Below are 17,500 nucleotides of genomic sequence, written 5' to 3' on the forward strand. Positions count from 1 at the left end.
CCCTAGATTAGGTTTTTGCTGTGCATTTCTAGATTTTTTAAATGTGTAGCCTATCATCTTGTTATATTGACCTGATTATCGTTCATACTCATAAGCATAGCCTTTGTTGTTGCCAGTTTACAGGGCGATGTTTCCAAGCACTTACAATGCCCAGTATGTAATAGTCGCGGGTGCGGGGCGGGTTGGGTTGTCAAAATAGATACAGTGGTGCGGGGCGGGCTGGGTCGGGCCAAATAATTTCATAAAAGCGGGACCCGCGGGTTGAAAAAATACCCGACCCGCGCATCACTAGCGTGGGCTATTAGAGGAGACGTGTACTGTGTGGGCTATTAGAGGAGACGTGTACTGTCGTGGGCTATTAGAGACGTGTACTGTGTGGGCTATTAGAGGAGACGTGTACTGTGTGGGCTATTAGAGGAGACGTTGTACTGTGTGGGCTACTTAGAGGAGACGTGTACCTTGTGTGGGCCTATTAGAGGAGACTTGTACTGTGTGGGCTATTAGAGGAGACGTGTACTGTGTGGGCTAATTAGAGGAGACGTTGTACTGCTGTGGGCTATTAGAGACGTGTACTGTGTGGGCTATTAGAGACGTGTACTGTGTGGGCTATTAGAGACGTGTACTGTGTGGGCTATTAGAGGAGACGTGTACTGTGTGGGCTATTAGAGGAGACGTTGTACTGTGTGGGCTATTAGAGGAGACGTGTACTGTGTGGGCTATTAGAGGAGACGTGTACTGTGTGGGCTATTAGAGACGTGTACTGTGTGGGCTATTAGAGACGTGTACTGTGTGGGCTATTAGAGACGTGTACTGTGTGGGCTATTAGAGGAGACGTGTACTGTGTGGGCTATTAGAGGAGACGTGTACTGTGTGGGCTATTAGAGGAGACGTGTACTGTGTGGGCTATTAGAGGAGACGTGTACTGTGTGGGCTATTAGAGGAGACGTGTACTGTGTGGGCTATTAGAGGAGACGTGTACTGTGTGGGCTATTAGAGACGTGTACTGTGTGGGCTATTAGAGACGTGTACTGTGTGGGCTATTAGAGACGTGTACTGTGTGGGCTATTAGAGGAGACGTGTACTGTGTGGGCTATTAGAGGAGACGTGTACTGTGTGGGCTATTAGAGGAGACGTGTACTGTGTGGGCTATTAGAGACGTGTACTGTGTGGGCTATTAGAGGAGACGTGTACTGTGTGGGCTATTAGAGGAGACGTGTACTGTGTGGGCTATTAGAGGAGACGTGTACTGTGTGGGCTATTAGAGGAGACGTGTACTGTGTGGGCTATTAGAGGAGACGTGTACTGTGTGGGCTATTAGAGGAGACGTGTACTGTGTGGGCTATTAGAGGAGACGTGTACTGTGTGGGCTATTAGAGGAGACGTGTACTGTGTGGGCTATTAGAGGAGACGTGTACTGTGTGGGCTATTAGAGACGTGTACTGTGTGGGCTATTAGAGGAGACGTGTACTGTGTGGGCTATTAGAGGAGACGTGTACTGTGTGGGCTATTAGAGGAGACGTGTACTGTGTGGGCTATTAGAGACGTGTACTGTGTGGGCTATTAGAGGAGACGTGTACTGTGTGGGCTATTAGAGGAGACGTGTACTGCGTGGGCTATTAGAGACGTGTACTGTGTGGGCTATTAGAGACGTGTACTGTGTGGGCTATTAGAGGAGACGTGTACTGTGTGGGCTATTAGAGGAGACGTGTACTGTGTGGGCTATTAGAGGAGACGTGTACTGTGTGGGCTATTAGAGGAGACGTGTACTGTGTGGGCTATTAGAGGAGACGTGTACTGTGTGGGCTATTAGAGACGTGTACTGTGTGGGCTATTAGAGGAGACGTGTACTGTGTGGGCTATTAGAGGAGACGTGTACTGCGTGGGCTATTAGAGACGTGTACTGTGTGGGCTATTAGAGACGTGTACTGTGTGGGCTATTAGAGACGTGTACTGTGTGGGCTATTAGAGGAGACGTGTACTGTGTGGGCTATTAGAGGAGACGTGTACTGTGTGGGCTATTAGAGGAGACGTGTACTGTGTGGGCTATTAGAGACGTGTACTGTGTGGGCTATTAGAGACGTGTACTGTGTGGGCTATTAGAGGAGACGTGTACTGTGTGGGCTATTACAGGAGACGTGTACTGCGTGGGCTATTAGAGGAGACGTGTACTGTGTGGGCTATTAGAGACGTGTACTGTGTGGGCTATTAGAGGAGACGTGTACTGTGTGGGCTATTAGAGGAGACGTGTACCGTGTGGGCTATTAGAGGAGACGTGTACTGTGTGGGCTATTAGAGACGTGTACTGTGTGGGCTATTAGAGGAGACGTGTACTGTGTGGGCTATTAAAGGAGACGTGTACTGTGTGGGCTATTAGAGGAGACGTGTACTGTGTGGGCTATTAGAGGAGACGTGTACTGTGTGGGCTATTAGAGGAGATGTGTACTGTGTGGGCTATCTAGGACAAGAGCTGTGTTCTCTATTTGATCAAACATTATCAACTGTTAGAGGACACGTGTATGAGCTATCTTAGGACAAGAGCTGTGTTCTCTATTTAACAACTATTAGCGGAGAGACGAGAGCTGTTTTCTCTATTTGATCAAACATTATCAACTATTAGAGGCAAATGAAATGACTGGATGTTTAAACATGTAAACATAGTGCTCATCTTATCTTACATGTTAAAGGGTTCTAAGGCATCAGGTTAAATCCCCCAGGTAAATCCCTATACTGATGATGTCACAGATCCAGGTGTGCACTGGTACACAGGTCCTAGGTGTGTGTGTTATCAGGTGTGTGTTAGGGGTTATCAGGTGTGTGTGTGTTATCAGGTGTGTGTTATGTGTTATCAGGTGTGTGTTATCAGGTGTTTGTGTTATCAGGTGTGTGTTATGTGTTATCAGGTATGTGTGTTATCAGGTGTGTGTGTTAGGGGTTATCAGGTATGTGTGTTATCAGGTGTATGTGTTAGGGGTTATCAGGTATGTGTGTTATCAGGTGTGTTAGTTAGGGGTTATCAGGTGTTTGTGTTATCAGGTGTGTGTTAGGGGTTATCAGGTGTGTGTGTGTTATCAGGTGTGTGTTAGGGGTTATCAGGTGTGTGTTAAGTGTTATCTGTGTGTGTGTTATCAGGTGTGTGTGTGTTATCAGGTGTGTGTGTGTGTTATCAGGTGTGTGTTATCAGGTGTTTGTGTTATCAGGTGTGTGTTAGGGGTTATCAGGTGTGTGTTAAGTGTTATCAGGTGTGTGTGTGTTATCAGGAGTGTGTTAGGGGTTATCAGGTGTGTGTGTGTGTGTGTGTGTGTGTGTTATCAGGTGTGTGTGTCATCAGGTGTTTGTGTTATCAGGTGTTTTCGTTATCAGGTGTGTGTTAGGGGTTATCAGGTGTGTGTTAAGTGTTATCAGGTGTGTGTTAAGGGTTATCAGGTGTGTGTGTGTGTGTTATCAGGTGTGTGTGTTATCAGGTGTGTGTGTTATCAGGTGTTTGTGTTATCAGGTGTGTGTTAGGGGTTATCAGGTGTGTGTTAGGGGTTATCAGGTGTGTGTGTTAGGGATTATCAGGTGTGTGTGTGTTATCAGGTGTGTGTGTTATAAGGTGTGTGTGTTATCAGGTGTGTGTTAGGGGTTATCAGGTGTGTGTGTTATCAGGTGTGTGTTAGGGGTTATCAGGTGTGTGTGTTAGGGATTATCAGGTGTGTGTGTTATCAGGTGTGTGTGTTATAAGGTGTGTGTGTTATCAGGTGTGTGTTAGGGGTTATCAGGTGTGTGTGTTAGGGGTTATCAGGTGTGTGTGTGTTATCAGGTGTGTGTTTGGGGTTATCAGGTGTGTGTGTTATCAGGTGTGTGTGTTATCAGTTGTGTGTGTTATCAGGTGTGTGTTAGGGGTTATCAGGTATGTGTTATCAGGTGTGTGTGTTATCAGGTGTGTGTTATCAGGTGTGTGTGTGTGTGTGTGTTATAATGTGTGTGTGTTATCAGGTGTGTGTTAGGGGTTATCAGGTGTGTGTGTTATCAGGTGTGTGTTATCAGGTGTGTGTGTGTGTGTGTTATAAGGTGTGTGTGTTATCAGGTGTGTGTTAGGGGTTATCAGGTGTGTGTGTTATCAGGTGTGTGTGTTATAAAGTTTGTGTGTTATCAGGTGTATGTGTTTGGGGTTATCAGGTATGTGTGTTATCAGGTGTGTGTTTGGGGTTATCAGGTGTTTGTGTTATCAAGTGTGTGTTAGGGGTTATCAGGTGTGTGTGTGTTATCAGGTGTGTGTGTTAGGGGTTATCAGGTGTGTGTGTTATCAGGTGTGTGTTAGGGGTTATCAGGTGTGTGTGTTAGGGGTTATCAGGTGTGTGTGTTATCAGGTGTGTGTTTGGGGTTATCAGGTGTGTGTGTTTGGGGTTATCAGGTGTGTGTGTTATCAGGTGTGTGTTAGGGGTTATCAGGTGTGTGTGTTAGGGGTTATCAGGTGTGTGTGTTATCAGGTGTGTGTTTGGGGTTATCAGGTGTGTGTGTTTGGGGTTATCAGGTGTGTGTGTTATCAGGTGTGTGTTAGGGGTTATCAGGTGTGTGTGTTATCAGGTGTGTGTGTTAGGGGTTATCAGGTGTGTGTGTGTTATCAGGTGTGTGTTAGGGGTTATCAGGTGTGTGTGTTATCAGGTGTGTGTGTTATCAGGTGTGTGTGTAGGGGTTATCAGGTGTGTGTGTTATCAGGTGTGTGTGTTATCAGGTGTGTGTTTTAGGGGTTATCAGGTGTGTGTGTTATCAGGTGTGTGTGTTAGGGGTTATCATGTGTGTGTGTTATCAGGTGTGTGTTTGGGGTTATCAGGTGTGTGTGTTATCAGGTGTGTGTGTGTTAGGGGTTATCAGGTGTGTGTGTTATCAGGTGTGTGTTTGGGGTTATCAGGTGTGTGTGTTATCAGGTGTGTGTTAGGGGTTATCAGGTGTGTGTGTTATCAGGTGTGTGTTAGGGGTTATCAGGTGTGTGTGTTATCAGGTGTGTGTTATCAGGTGTGTGTTTGGGGTTATCAGGTGTGTGTGTTAAGTGTTATCAGGTGTGTGTGTTATCAGGTGTGTGTGTTAGGGGTTATCAGGTGTGTGTGTTATCAGGTGTGTGTGTTAGGGGTTATCAGGTGTGTGTGTTATCAGGTGTGTGTGTTATCAGGTGTGTGTTAGCGGTGATGTGTTGACGTTCTGCGGTTCTCCTGCAGGGTTCCGTGTCCACGGTGATCCGCTGCAGGAAGGACGGGAACTGGACCGGCTCCTTCCAGCTGTGCCCCCACCTGACCGGCCAGTGCCCCCTCCCCCTCCACCTCAGCCCCAGCATCCACCTCAGCTGCAGCCACGGACATGGCCTAGGTGTGTTTCCTACCACACACACACACACACACACACACACACCCCTCCCCCTCCACCTCAGCCCCAGCATCCACCTCAGCTGCAGCCACGGACATGGCCTAGGTGTGTTTCCTACCACACACACACACACACACACACACACACACACCCCTCCCCCTCCACCTCAGCCCCAGCATCCACCTCAGCTGCAGCCACGGACATGGCCTAGGTGTGTTTCCTACCACACACACACACACACACACACACACACACACCCCTCCCCCTCCACCTCAGCCCCAGCATCCACCTCAGCTGCAGCCACGGACATGGCCTAGGTGTGTTTCCTACCACACACACACACACACACACACACACCCCTCCACCTCAGCCCCAGCATCCACCTCAGCTGCAGCCACGGACATGGCCTAGGTGTGTTTCCTACCACACACACACACACACACACACACACACACACCCCTCCCCCTCCACCTCAGCCCCAGCATCCACCTCAGCTGCAGCCACGGACATGGCCTAGGTGTGTTTCCTACCACACACACACACACACACACACACACACACACACACACACACACACACACACACACACACACACACACACACACACACACACACACACACACACACACACACACACACACACATATAACACACACACACACGCATATAACACACAGCGCACACACACATAACACACACACACGCATATAACACACAGCGCACACACACACACAACTCACAACACATATATATATAACACACACACACACACACATAACACAGACACACACCCCTATCACACAGCATGCACACACATAGCACACATGCACCACACACATAACACACAACACAAACACACACACATACACCTAACACACAACATGCACACACATAGCACACATACAACACTGACAGACACATATAACACACAACACACACACACACACACGCACACACACATAGCGCACAACATACACACACTACATACACGCATATAACACTCAACGCACACACACATACTTACTGCACAACACACAACACACACACACACACACACAGCACTGAATTAACTGAAATTGAAATTAATTGAAATGCAACCAAGCTGCAGAAGCTCTCCAGCAATCTAATCCTGCTCTGTGATGTGTGTGTCCTGTAGTTAATCTAGTCCTGCTCTGTGCTGTGTGTCCTGTGGTTAATCTAGTCCTGCTCTGTGTGTCATGTGGTTAATCTAGTCCTGTGCTGTGTGTCCTGTGGTTAATCTAGTCCTGCTCTGTGTGTCCTGTAGTTAATCTAGTCCTGTGCTGTGCTGTGTGTCCTGTAGTTAATCTAGTCCTGCTCTGTGTGTCCTGTGGTTAATCTAGTCCTGTGCTGTGTGTCCTGTAGTTACAGTAATCTAGTCCTGCTCTGCTCTGTGTCCTGTAGTTAATCTAGTCCCGCTCTATACTATGTGTCCTGTGGTTAATCTAGTCCTGTGATGTGTGTCCTGTGGTTAATCTAGCCTTGCTCTGTGTGTCATGTGGTTAATCTAGTCCTGTGATGTGTGTCCTGTAGTTAATCTAGTCCTGCTCTGTGTGTCATGTGGTTAATCTAGTCCTGTGATGTGTGTCCTGTAGTTAATCTAGTCCTGCTCTGTGTGTCATGTGGTTAATCTAGTCCTGTGCAGTGTGTCCTGTGGTTAATCTAGTCCTGCTCTGTGCTGTGTGTCATGTGGTTAATCTAATCCTGCTCTGCTCTGTGTCATGTGGTTAATTGAGTCCTGTGATGTGTGTCATGTGGTTAATCTAGTCCTGTGATGTGTGTCCTGTGGTTAATCTAGTCCTGTGCAGTGTGTCCTGTGGTTAATCTAGTCCTGCTCTGCTCTGTGCTGTGTGTCCTGTGGTTAATCTAGTCCTGTGATGTGTGTCCTGTAGTTAATCTAGTCCTGTGCTGTGCTGTGTGTCCTGTAGTTAATCTAGTCCTGCTCTGCCCTGTGTGTCATGTGGTTAATCTAGTCATGTGATGTGTGTCCTGTAGTTAATCTAGTCCTGTGCTGTGTGTCCTGTGGTTAATCTAGTCCTGCTCTGTGTGTCCTGTGGTTATTCTAGTCCCGCTCTGTACTATGTGTCCTGTAGTTAATCTAGTCCTGTGCTGTGTGTCCTGTAGTTAATCTAGTCCTGCTCTGTGCTGTGTGTGTCATGTGGTTAATCTAGTCATGTGATGTGTGTCCTGTAGTTAATCTAGTCCTGTGCTGTGTGTCCTGTAGTTAATCTAGTCCTGCTCTGTGTGTCCTGTAGTTAATCTAGTCCTGTGCTGTGTGTCCTGTAGTTAATCTAGTCCTGTGTTGTGTGTCCTGTAGTTAATCTAGTCATGTGCTGTGTGTCCTGTGGTTAATCTAGTCCTGCTCTGTGCTGTGGTTAATCTAGTCATGTGCTGTGCTGTGTGTTCTGTAGTTAATCTAGTCCTGTGCTGTGCTGTGTGTGTCCTGTAGTTAATCTAGTCCTGCTCTGTGCTGTGTGTCCTGTGGTTAATCTAGTCCTGCTCTGTGTGTCATGTGGTTAATCTAGTCCTGTGATGTGTGTCCTGTAGTTAATCTAGCCCTGCTCTGTGTGTCATGTGGTTAATCTATTCCTGTGATGTGTGTCCTGTAGTTAATCTAGTCCTGCTCTGTGCTATGTGTCCTGTAGTTAATCTAGTCCTGCTCTGTGCTGTGTGTCATGTGGTTAATCTAGTCCTGTGTTGTGCTGTGTGTCCTGTGGTTAATCTAGTCATGTGATGTGTGTCCAGTGGTTAATCTAGTCCTGCTCTGTGCTGTGCTGTGTGTCATGTGGTTAATCTAGTCCTGCTCTGTGTGTTCTGTAGTTAATCTAGTCATGTGCTGTGTGTTCTGTAGTTAATCTAGTCCTGCTCTGTGTGTTCTGTAGTTAATCTAGTCCTGCTCTGCTCTGTGCTGTGTGTCATGTGGTTAATCTAGTCATGTGATGTGCTGTGTGTCCTGTGGTTAATCTAGCCTTGCTCTGTGTGTCATGTGGTTAATGTAGTCCTGTGATGTGTGTCCTGTAGTTAATCTAGTCCTGCTCTGTGTGTCATGTGGTTAATCTATTCCTGTGATGTGTGTCCTGTAGTTAATCTAGTCCTGTGCTGTGTGTCATGTGGTTAATCTAGTCCTGTGTTGTGTGTCCTGTAGTTAATCTAGTCCTGTGCTGTGCCGTGTGTCATGTGGTTAATCTAGCCCTGCTCTGTGTGTCATGTGGTTAATCTAGTCCTGTGTTGTGTGTCCTGTAGTTAATCTAGTCCTATGTTGTGTGTCCTGTAGTTAATCTAGTCCTGCTCTGTGTGTCATGTGGTTAATCTAGCCCTGCTCTGCTCTGTGCTGTTTCCTGTGCAGGAAAGGAGTGTGTGCTGGCGTGCAGAAATGAGAACAACAACGTGGTCATCCTGCCCAGCAACATGTCCACTGATGACCTGATGCGGGACCACTGGAGGAACCCCCCCAAAGTCCAGGTACAGTCCAAGGTTCATTGTTCAAATGACTCTGTAAGCTTTTCTATAGTCCTTCAACCAATCAGACCAACAATCTGGGTGCACCTGGTGGATAAGCCAGTCTGTGATTGGTTCCAGCACACGTGGACAGGAAGCAGTAGAGATGAATGTGCAGGTGTCCAGCCCATGGAGGTATTAGGCGCGTTCAAGTTGGCTGCGCAGCACAAAAACTGCGCAGCACAAGATGCACGTGGTTAAAAATCTGTCCACGATGGTCTAGATGGGCGTGTTTTCGACTCGGCAGTCGGTATCACATGGCCTCAACTTATCGCGGGAGCAAGGCGTGGCCAGGCGGCTGCTCCGCAAAAGAGCAGCCGGTCTGGAGGTACTGCGGAGAGCAGCGGAGCCTAGACCCTGCCTTCATGACGTCAGGTCTTTGCCCTAATTGGCTTTTACATCCCTGACGTGTGTGCAGGTGTTTAGATGCCTCCCCATATCAACAAGAGTCCGTGCGGGTCCGTGCCTCGTGATTCGTCACATGGTGAAGTCTAGCCAAGTCTACACTAAGGGAAGTAGAGAGTGTACAACTTCATAGCAGCGTTTGCATCCCCGCCCCTGCTGCCACCGGCAGCTCTCGTTGCTGCAAAAGGTCATTTGGAGTTGAACTTGAACACGGCTATTATAAGAACTGGAGAAAGTGAACAAGTCCCGCCCCCATTCATTTCAATGGGAATGCTAGGCTAGTGAAAAATGCCAAAATTGAACGATTTTTTTCAGGCTTCAACATGGCGTTTCAAGGGGCTTGTTTCCGGTGCCGTTTTGCTTAGCCAATTAAGTGGCAGGTTACTGATTGACGTAAGGTACAGAAGGAGAGCTCGTGCCCACACTAAGCTCGTGCATGAGCTGAGAGTGGAACAGCCACCAATCAGCATGAGGAAAACGCAGGGAAAACGGCACCGGACATGATGTATTTCTGGAAAATGGCGACGAGGAAGTGCCTTGCTAATCGGCGAAGCTAATCAGTCAAATCCTGACCCCCTGGTCCAGCCATCCAATCACTGGCAGGTCTGGCTGTGGCTTTACCAGTCCACATGGGGAGGGTTTTTGTTATCAAACTTTGGGCGGATGGCACAACAAGGAAGTCCTATGTGTCTTACAGTAATCAGTCATGGGTGTGTTTTGGGCGTAACATCCTTCAAACCAATAAGAGTGACATCTGTCACTCCCTTTTGTGGCGTGCAGCGTGGCTTCAAACAGCGCATCGGTATTTTGGCACATGCTTCGCTTGCCCTTGACCATATGGAACAGGTGTTCCACTACACAGCGCTTTACTACAACCTAGTAGAATATATAGCCTACATGCATCTGCACTACACACTATTTACTAAAACCTAGTAGAATATATAGCCTACTGTAGGGGTGCTGTTCTAGACTATCATGATAAGGCCCAAAGTGTGCTGTTCTAGACTATCATGATAAGGCCCAAAGTGTGCTGTTCTAGACTATCATGATAAGGCCCAAAGTGTGCTGTGGAGTGTTCTAGGCTATCATGATAAGGCCCAAAGTGTGCTGTGGAGCGTTCTAGACTATCATGATCAGGCCCAAAGTGTGCTGTGGAGCGTTCTAGACTATCATGATAAGGCCCAAAGTGTGCTGTGGAGTGTTCTAGACTATCATGATAAGTCCCAAAGTGTGCTGTGGAGTGTTCTAGACTATCATGATGAGGCCCAAAGTGTGCTGTTCTAGACTATCATGATAAGGCCCAAAGTGTGCTGTTCTAGACTATCATGATGAGGCCCAAAGTGTGCTGTTCTAGACTATCATGATGAGGCCCAAAGTGTGCTGTTCTAGACTATCATGATCAGGCCCAAAGTGTGCTGTTCTAGACTATCATGATAAGGCCCAAAGTGTGCTGTGGAGTGTTCTAGACTATCATGATGAGGCCCAAAGTGTGCTGTGGAGCGTTCTAGACTATCATGATAAGGCCCAAAGTGTGCTGTTTTAGACTATCACGATAAGGCCCAAAGTGTGCTGTGGAGTGTTCTAGACTATCATGATCAGGCCCAAAGTGTGCTGTTCTAGACTATCATGATAAGGCCCAAAGTGTGCTGTGGAGTGTTCTAGACTATCATGATCAGGCCCAAAGTGTGCTGTTCTAGACTATCATGATCAGGCCCAAAGTGTGCTGTTCTAGACTATCATGATAAGGCCCAAAGTGTGCTGTGGAGTGTTCTAGACTATCATGATAAGGCCCAAAGTGTGCTGTGGAATGTACAACAGAACGTAGCATTAGCAGCAACATGGCCAACCCGCAGTGAACGCTCTGATAACTAACTGTGTGTGTGTGTGTGTGTGTGTGTGTGTGTGCATGCTGTCTAAACAGAGTGAGTGTGAGAGTTCTAAGTGCGGCTGTTGAGACATGGACAGCGTTCCCCATAATCCCCCATGTTACCGTAACGACCAACACACACCTCGTTCCATTACACCCTTTATCAAGATGTTTATACACCACAAGAGAGAGGGAGGACCACACACACACACGCACGCACGCACATGCACACACACACACACACACACACACACGCGCACGCACGCACGCACGCACTAACACACGCACGCACGCAACAAACACACACACACACTTGTTCAAACACATGCACGTAGGCAGAGTTCTAAACACACATTTCACATGTATGGTTTCCTCCGGTGTGTGTGCAGCTTTCTGAGCATCTGTGGTGGGTTCCCCCGTGTGTGTGCAGCTGGTGGAGCCTTGCTGGAGGAGCGTGTTTCAGTGTGTGTGTGTGTGTGTGTGTGTGTGTGTGTGTGTGTGTGTGTGTGTGTGTGTGGGTGTGTGGGTGGGTGTGTGGGTGGGTGGGTGTGTGGGTGGGTGTGTGTGAGAGCCTTGCTGGAGGAGCGTGTTTAAGTGTGTGTGTGTGTGTGTGTGTGTGTGTGTGTGTGTGTGTGGGTGGGTGTGTGTGAGAGCCTTGCTGGAGGAGCGTGTTTAAGTGTGGGATTAACCTGAGAGACACAAACCATGAGCCTCTATTACTCTATGAGACGTGGACAAGACAGCATATACCAAACCTTAGCTTATCTTACACACACACACACACACACACACACACACACACACACACACACACACACACACACACACACACACACACACATAGACAGCACATTCCAAATCTTACCCTGTGCTCAACGTGGCTCTGAATCATTAAAGAATACTGTAGGTATTATTATTATCATGTTAATAATTAAAGAATACTGTAGGTATCGCAGATTATTAACGTATTAATACTGTAGGTATCGCAGATTATTAACGTATTAATACTGTAGGTATCGCAGATCTGAATCATTAAAGAATACTGTAGGTATCGCAGATCTGAATCATTAAAGAATACTGTAGGTATCGCAGATTATTAAAGTATTAAAGAATACTGTAGGTATCGCAGATTATTAACGTATTAATACTGTAGGTATCGCAGATTTGAATGATTAAAGAATACTGTAGGTATTATTATTATTATATTAATGATTAAAGAATAATGTTGGTATTATTATTATTATATTAATGATTAAAGAATACTGTAGGTATATGATTAAAGAATACTGTAGGTATTATTATATTAATGATTAAAGAATACGGTTGGTATTATTAGTATTATATTAATGATTTAAGAATAGTGTAGGTATCGCAGATCTCAGCTCAGCTTTTCTAGCACATACTGTACTACATGCTGCTATGGTTTAGACCCCCCCCCCCCCCTCCCTCCCTCTCTCTCCCTCTCTCGCTCTCGCTCTCTGTCTCTCTCTCTACCTCTCTCTCTCTCTCTCCGTCTCTCCTTCTCCCTCTCTCTTTCTCTCTCTCTCTCTATCTGTATATGTGTGGGTATGTCCTCATCCGCCCAGAACAGGGTCAGTTGAGGCGAACAGGTTTGACCTGGACCTGTTCCAGAACTCCATTTCCCACAAGTCTTAGTGAGCTACCAATAGGAGCCCTTCCCAGCCATGGCCAGCCATGTTGCAGTGTCAGCTACTCTCTGACAACAATAGAACAGAATAACGTCATCTAAAATATCTACATTTTAATGTCAGTGCATGTAGGAGCCATTTGGTTATTGGTTTAATTGTGATGATGACACCTGCTGGCTGATATATATTTGTGTAGACTTTTACTCTATCATGGCACACAAAGGGTTAAATGGGCCCAATTGGCTCACCTGTCTTGATTAGCAAGCATGTTTTAGACAAAGGACGGTGATCAGAGTAGAGTAGGAAGGTTGGAGACGCCAGCAGGCGAATGGTTTTCAATTGTTTATAAGCGTTGATATGGAAGTTTGTATGGAAGTTGATTTGATATGGAACCTGATACGTTTGATTTGTTTTGTAAAGTTGAAGTAAACGGACTTTAATTTACTACATTTTTGACGTAAGTTTTTGGAACTATTGAAACCCCTGAGGCGTCAAGATGATGAAGTGACTTATTGGAAGGCACTACATAGTTTGAAAACCTGTCTGCAGTTTGGAAAAACCATCTGCAGTTTGAAAGACCACGCTGCTTTGGAATTACGGACTCTTTCGTTTGGAATTACTGGAATTACTTGTGTTGGATTACTGGCGTTGGCAGAACTAGACTGCAACTTCTTCATTGTGGATATTTCCGAATTACGGGATTTATGGACTTAACCTTAGAGAAAGCACGCATCTTCACTGGTGGTGTGAGTAAAACTGTTGAGCTGTATGTGGGCCGCCGTGCTCGCACAATGACTATGTGGGCCGCCGCGCTCGCACATTGACTTTGCGCCGCTGTTGCGCTTAAACTTTAATGAGACGGACTTTACGTTTTGGTATTCTTTGATTTAAGAGACTTTTACAGATTATGCACCTTTGGGTGAAAAGATTTCCGTTAAGATCGACAATGTCTGAGTTCGAGCCTGAAGTGCCAGAAATGCAGAACGAAGAAGATGAAAAGAAATTGTTTAAGTTAATAGCTACTCGTAGAGGAAAGCTTGGAGTTTTGACAAGAAAGAAAAATGAAATTAATAGTCTAATAGAAGCGGGGCAAGATAAGGAAACTGTGATCAAACAAATTAAGTTGTTCGAAGGATTTTTCATTGAATTTAAAGAATTACAAGACATCGTTCAGAGTTTATTAAAAGATGAGTTCGAGAAGGAGGCCGACAACATTGATTGGTACGAGCCCAAATTGATGCATTATCAAAGTTTTCTTGAAGGAGTGTATAAATGGTCCGAAGGCAAAGAAGATGAATTGGAATTGGATAATGAAGTTAAACCTATTGAGGCATCCCAAGCTGGCCTAAGTGTGTTGCAGAGCTGTAAGGCCACAAGCGTGCGCAGTTCAAATCGCAGTAGTGGAACGTCGCGAGAATCAGCGCGTTTGAGAGCTGAGGCAGAGTGCGCAGCACTAAAGGCAAAATCGAAAGTACTGACGGACAAACTGGAGTTGGATATGGAGGAGACAAAACTAAAGGCACGGAGAGAGAGAGTTGCTTTGGAATCTGAACTTGTTGCTGCAGAAGCGAAAGCTCGCGTTTACAGGGAGTCAGAAGAAAAGAGCTTACCTAGTGGTTACCGATTTGACATGCCCACTGAGTATAAAATCCCTACTACAACGCAAAGGCCTGCACCACACAGAGAGGCCGTAGCTTCCCAAAGAGACAGCATACAGTTTGCTCAAGAGCCCAGATATTCCCACGTAGTCAGTAGACAGCCTGCTCGATTTGCTGGTTCACATACTCAAGCTAACGAGCATATTACTGACGTGTTGAGAAAACAAACTGAAATAACTGAATTGTTGGTCAAACAGCAAACACTCTCCCTTCTTCCTGATAGAGAAATCCCAGTTTTTGACGGTGATGCACTGCATTATAGAACCTTCATCAAGGCATTTGAGCAGTGTGTAGAAAGAAACACCACTACTATGGATGACCGTCTGTATTACCTGCAACAATATACAAAGGGCCAACCTAGAAGCCTAGTCACAAGTTTTTTGCACATGGACCCAACTGTAGGCTATATGGAAGCTAAAAGACAGCTTGAACTTCAGTTTGGAAATCGGTTTAAAATAGCATCTGCCTTCATGACTAAAGCTTTGAACTGGCCAATCATAAAGCCTGAAGATGGCAATGGGCTAAGGTCTTATGCTCTTTTCCTGCGCAGCTGCTATCACACCATGCAAGACATCGATGGTCTAAGAGAGCTGGAGAACTCTACCAATCTCAAACTCATTGCATCCAAACTTCCTTTTAGGCTGCGTGACAAATGGCGTGTGAATGTGTGCAACATGCACGACCAAGACAAGAGAGTGACCTACAAAGGCTTGGTCGAATTTATAGAGAAACAGTCTAGAGCAATGCTCGATCCAGTGTTTGGAGACCTAAGCAGTAGTAGCACAGTTGAAACTAAAACGGTCTTAAAGCCCAAAACTCAAACAGTGGGCAGGAAGCCTAGTGACCGAGCCAGCTTTGCAACTACAGTTAGTCATGTACCTAGCACAAGAAACAATGAATGGAAACCTGAATGGAAACAAAACACAAACAGCACTGCTTTTGAAAAGCCTTGTTTATTTTGTGAAAAGAATCATGCATTTGAACACTGTGAGCTCTTTCAGAGTAAACCAAACAGTGAGAGAATTGAATATCTGAAAACAAATGGCATGTGTTTTGGATGTCTGATAAAGGGACATATCAGCAGAACCTGTAAGAAAAAAATGACCTGTGAAAAGTGTTCTCTTTCTCACCCAACCATTCTGCATATCCACAGAGAAAAACAAAAGGATGACTGGAGGGATGACCATGTACCTGCAAGTAGCGCCATGGTGTCCGTGAAGGATGACAAGCACACTGGTGAAACAAGAGAGTGCACACTTGCTATTGTGCCAGTCAAGGTGAAGATGTTCAACTCGGACAAAATCATTCACACTTATGCGTTCTTGGACCCTGGCAGTTCAGCAACGTTTTGCACAGACTCACTTAAAAGGAAATTAAACGCTCCGGGAAAAAACTGCAAAATCATGCTTCGCACAATGGGGCAAGAGAGGCCAGTCAGCAGCAGTGTAGTGTCTGGTCTTGAAATTAGTAACATGACAGGCCAGATGTTTCATAAGCTCCCAGAGGTTTACACGCAAACAAAACTGCCAGTCTCAAAACATCATATACCAAGACAAGACTCAATAAATAAGTGGAAATACCTCCATGAGGTGAAAATACAACAACTGGACGCTGACATTGAATTGCTAGTTGGAACAAATGCTGCCAAACTAATGGAACCATGGAAAATCATTAACAGTAGAGGTAGTGGGCCATACGCTGTTAAGACACCCTTAGGATGGGTCCTCAATGGGCTCATGCAGGAAACCACATGTGATGTAATAGGCATCCATTCATGCACTGTGGTTAATCGTATATCGGTAGCAAATTTGAATGATTTGTTGATCCAACAATATCAGCATGATTTCCCAGAGTTGAAAGCTGAGGAAAAAACAGAGATGTCAATAGCAGACAAACGATTCATGTCAATCATGGAAAGTTCGAAGGAACGGAAGAATGGACATTATTACTTACCGTTACCCTTCAAAGACAGTGATATAACAATGCCAAACAATTACCAGCAGGCGCAGCAACGGATCCTGTCTCTGAAAAGGAAATTGGAAAAAAATGCACATTATCATGAAGAATACACAACCTTCTTGGAAAGTGTCATTGAAAAGGGCTATGCAGAGATGGTGCCATCCGATGAACTGAAAGCAGAAAGTGGAAAAAAGTGGTATATCCCACATCATGGAGTGCACCATCCAAAAAAGGGCACTTTGAGAGTAGTCTTTGACTGCTCAGCATCCTTTCAGGGAATATCTTTAAACAGCACACTCATTCAAGGTCCAAACCTCACTAGCAATCTGGTGGGTGTTCTTCTTCGCTTTCGTCAAGAGCCAATCGCCTTAATGGCAGATATAGAAAGCATGTTCCACCAGGTGCGCGTTGCTGAGAAGCATGTTAACTTCTTGCGATTCTTGTGGTGGCCCAGCGGTGACACAAGTCAGCCACTCGGGGAATACCGAATGACTGTACACATATTCGGGGCAACATCCTCACCAAGCTGTGCGAGTTTCGCCCTAAGACAGACTGCAGAGGACTTCAAAGACTTCTTCTCCAGAGAAACAATGGAAACAATGAAGTGCAATTTTTATGTTGATGATTGTTTGAAGAGTGTAATGACTGAAACTGATGCCATCATGATGTGCGGACCGAGCAAAGGAGGTCAAAGACCTGGACCTAGAATCCAGTGAGTTACCTGTGGAGAGAACTCTCGGCATACAGTGGCATGTGGAAAGGGACCAACTTACCTTTGCTCTAAAAGCATCCTGCAGGACTTGTGCAGGCAGAATTATGCCTGGGACAAAGAGCTACCAGCACATTACTTCCAGATGTGGCAGGTATGGCTGACAGGACTGAATCACATCAGAGAGCTCGCAGTCAGCAGGTGTATGAAGCCCATGAACTTTGGTCAGGTAACATCTGCTCAATTACATCACTTCAGCGATGCTTCAGAAGGTGGATATGGATGCGTCTCATATCTTCGTCTTGACAATGCAAAAGAGGATGTACATATCTCCTTCTTAATGGGGAAGTCGCGTGTTGCACCCCTGAAGCAAACGACCATGCCAAGGTTGGAACTA

The 17,500-nt window shown here is 45.9% G+C and overlaps 1 protein-coding gene across 1 annotated transcript in view; it reads left to right on the forward strand.

Annotated features, from left to right (window-relative positions):
• pappab (pregnancy-associated plasma protein A, pappalysin 1b) overlaps nucleotides 1-17,500 on the forward strand; it is a 146,636-nt gene that overhangs the window by 99,770 nt on the left and 29,366 nt on the right. Inside the window, exons 17-18 of the mRNA XM_062543798.1 lie at nucleotides 5,196-5,343; nucleotides 8,705-8,820. Of these exons, the coding sequence (XP_062399782.1) occupies nucleotides 5,196-5,343; nucleotides 8,705-8,820 (264 nt within the window). The remainder of the gene's footprint in view (nucleotides 1-5,195; nucleotides 5,344-8,704; nucleotides 8,821-17,500) is intronic.

This window comes from Sardina pilchardus, chromosome 8, assembly GCF_963854185.1.
Source record: "Sardina pilchardus chromosome 8, fSarPil1.1, whole genome shotgun sequence".
NCBI classification, from domain to species: Eukaryota; Metazoa; Chordata; class Actinopteri; order Clupeiformes; family Clupeidae; genus Sardina; species Sardina pilchardus.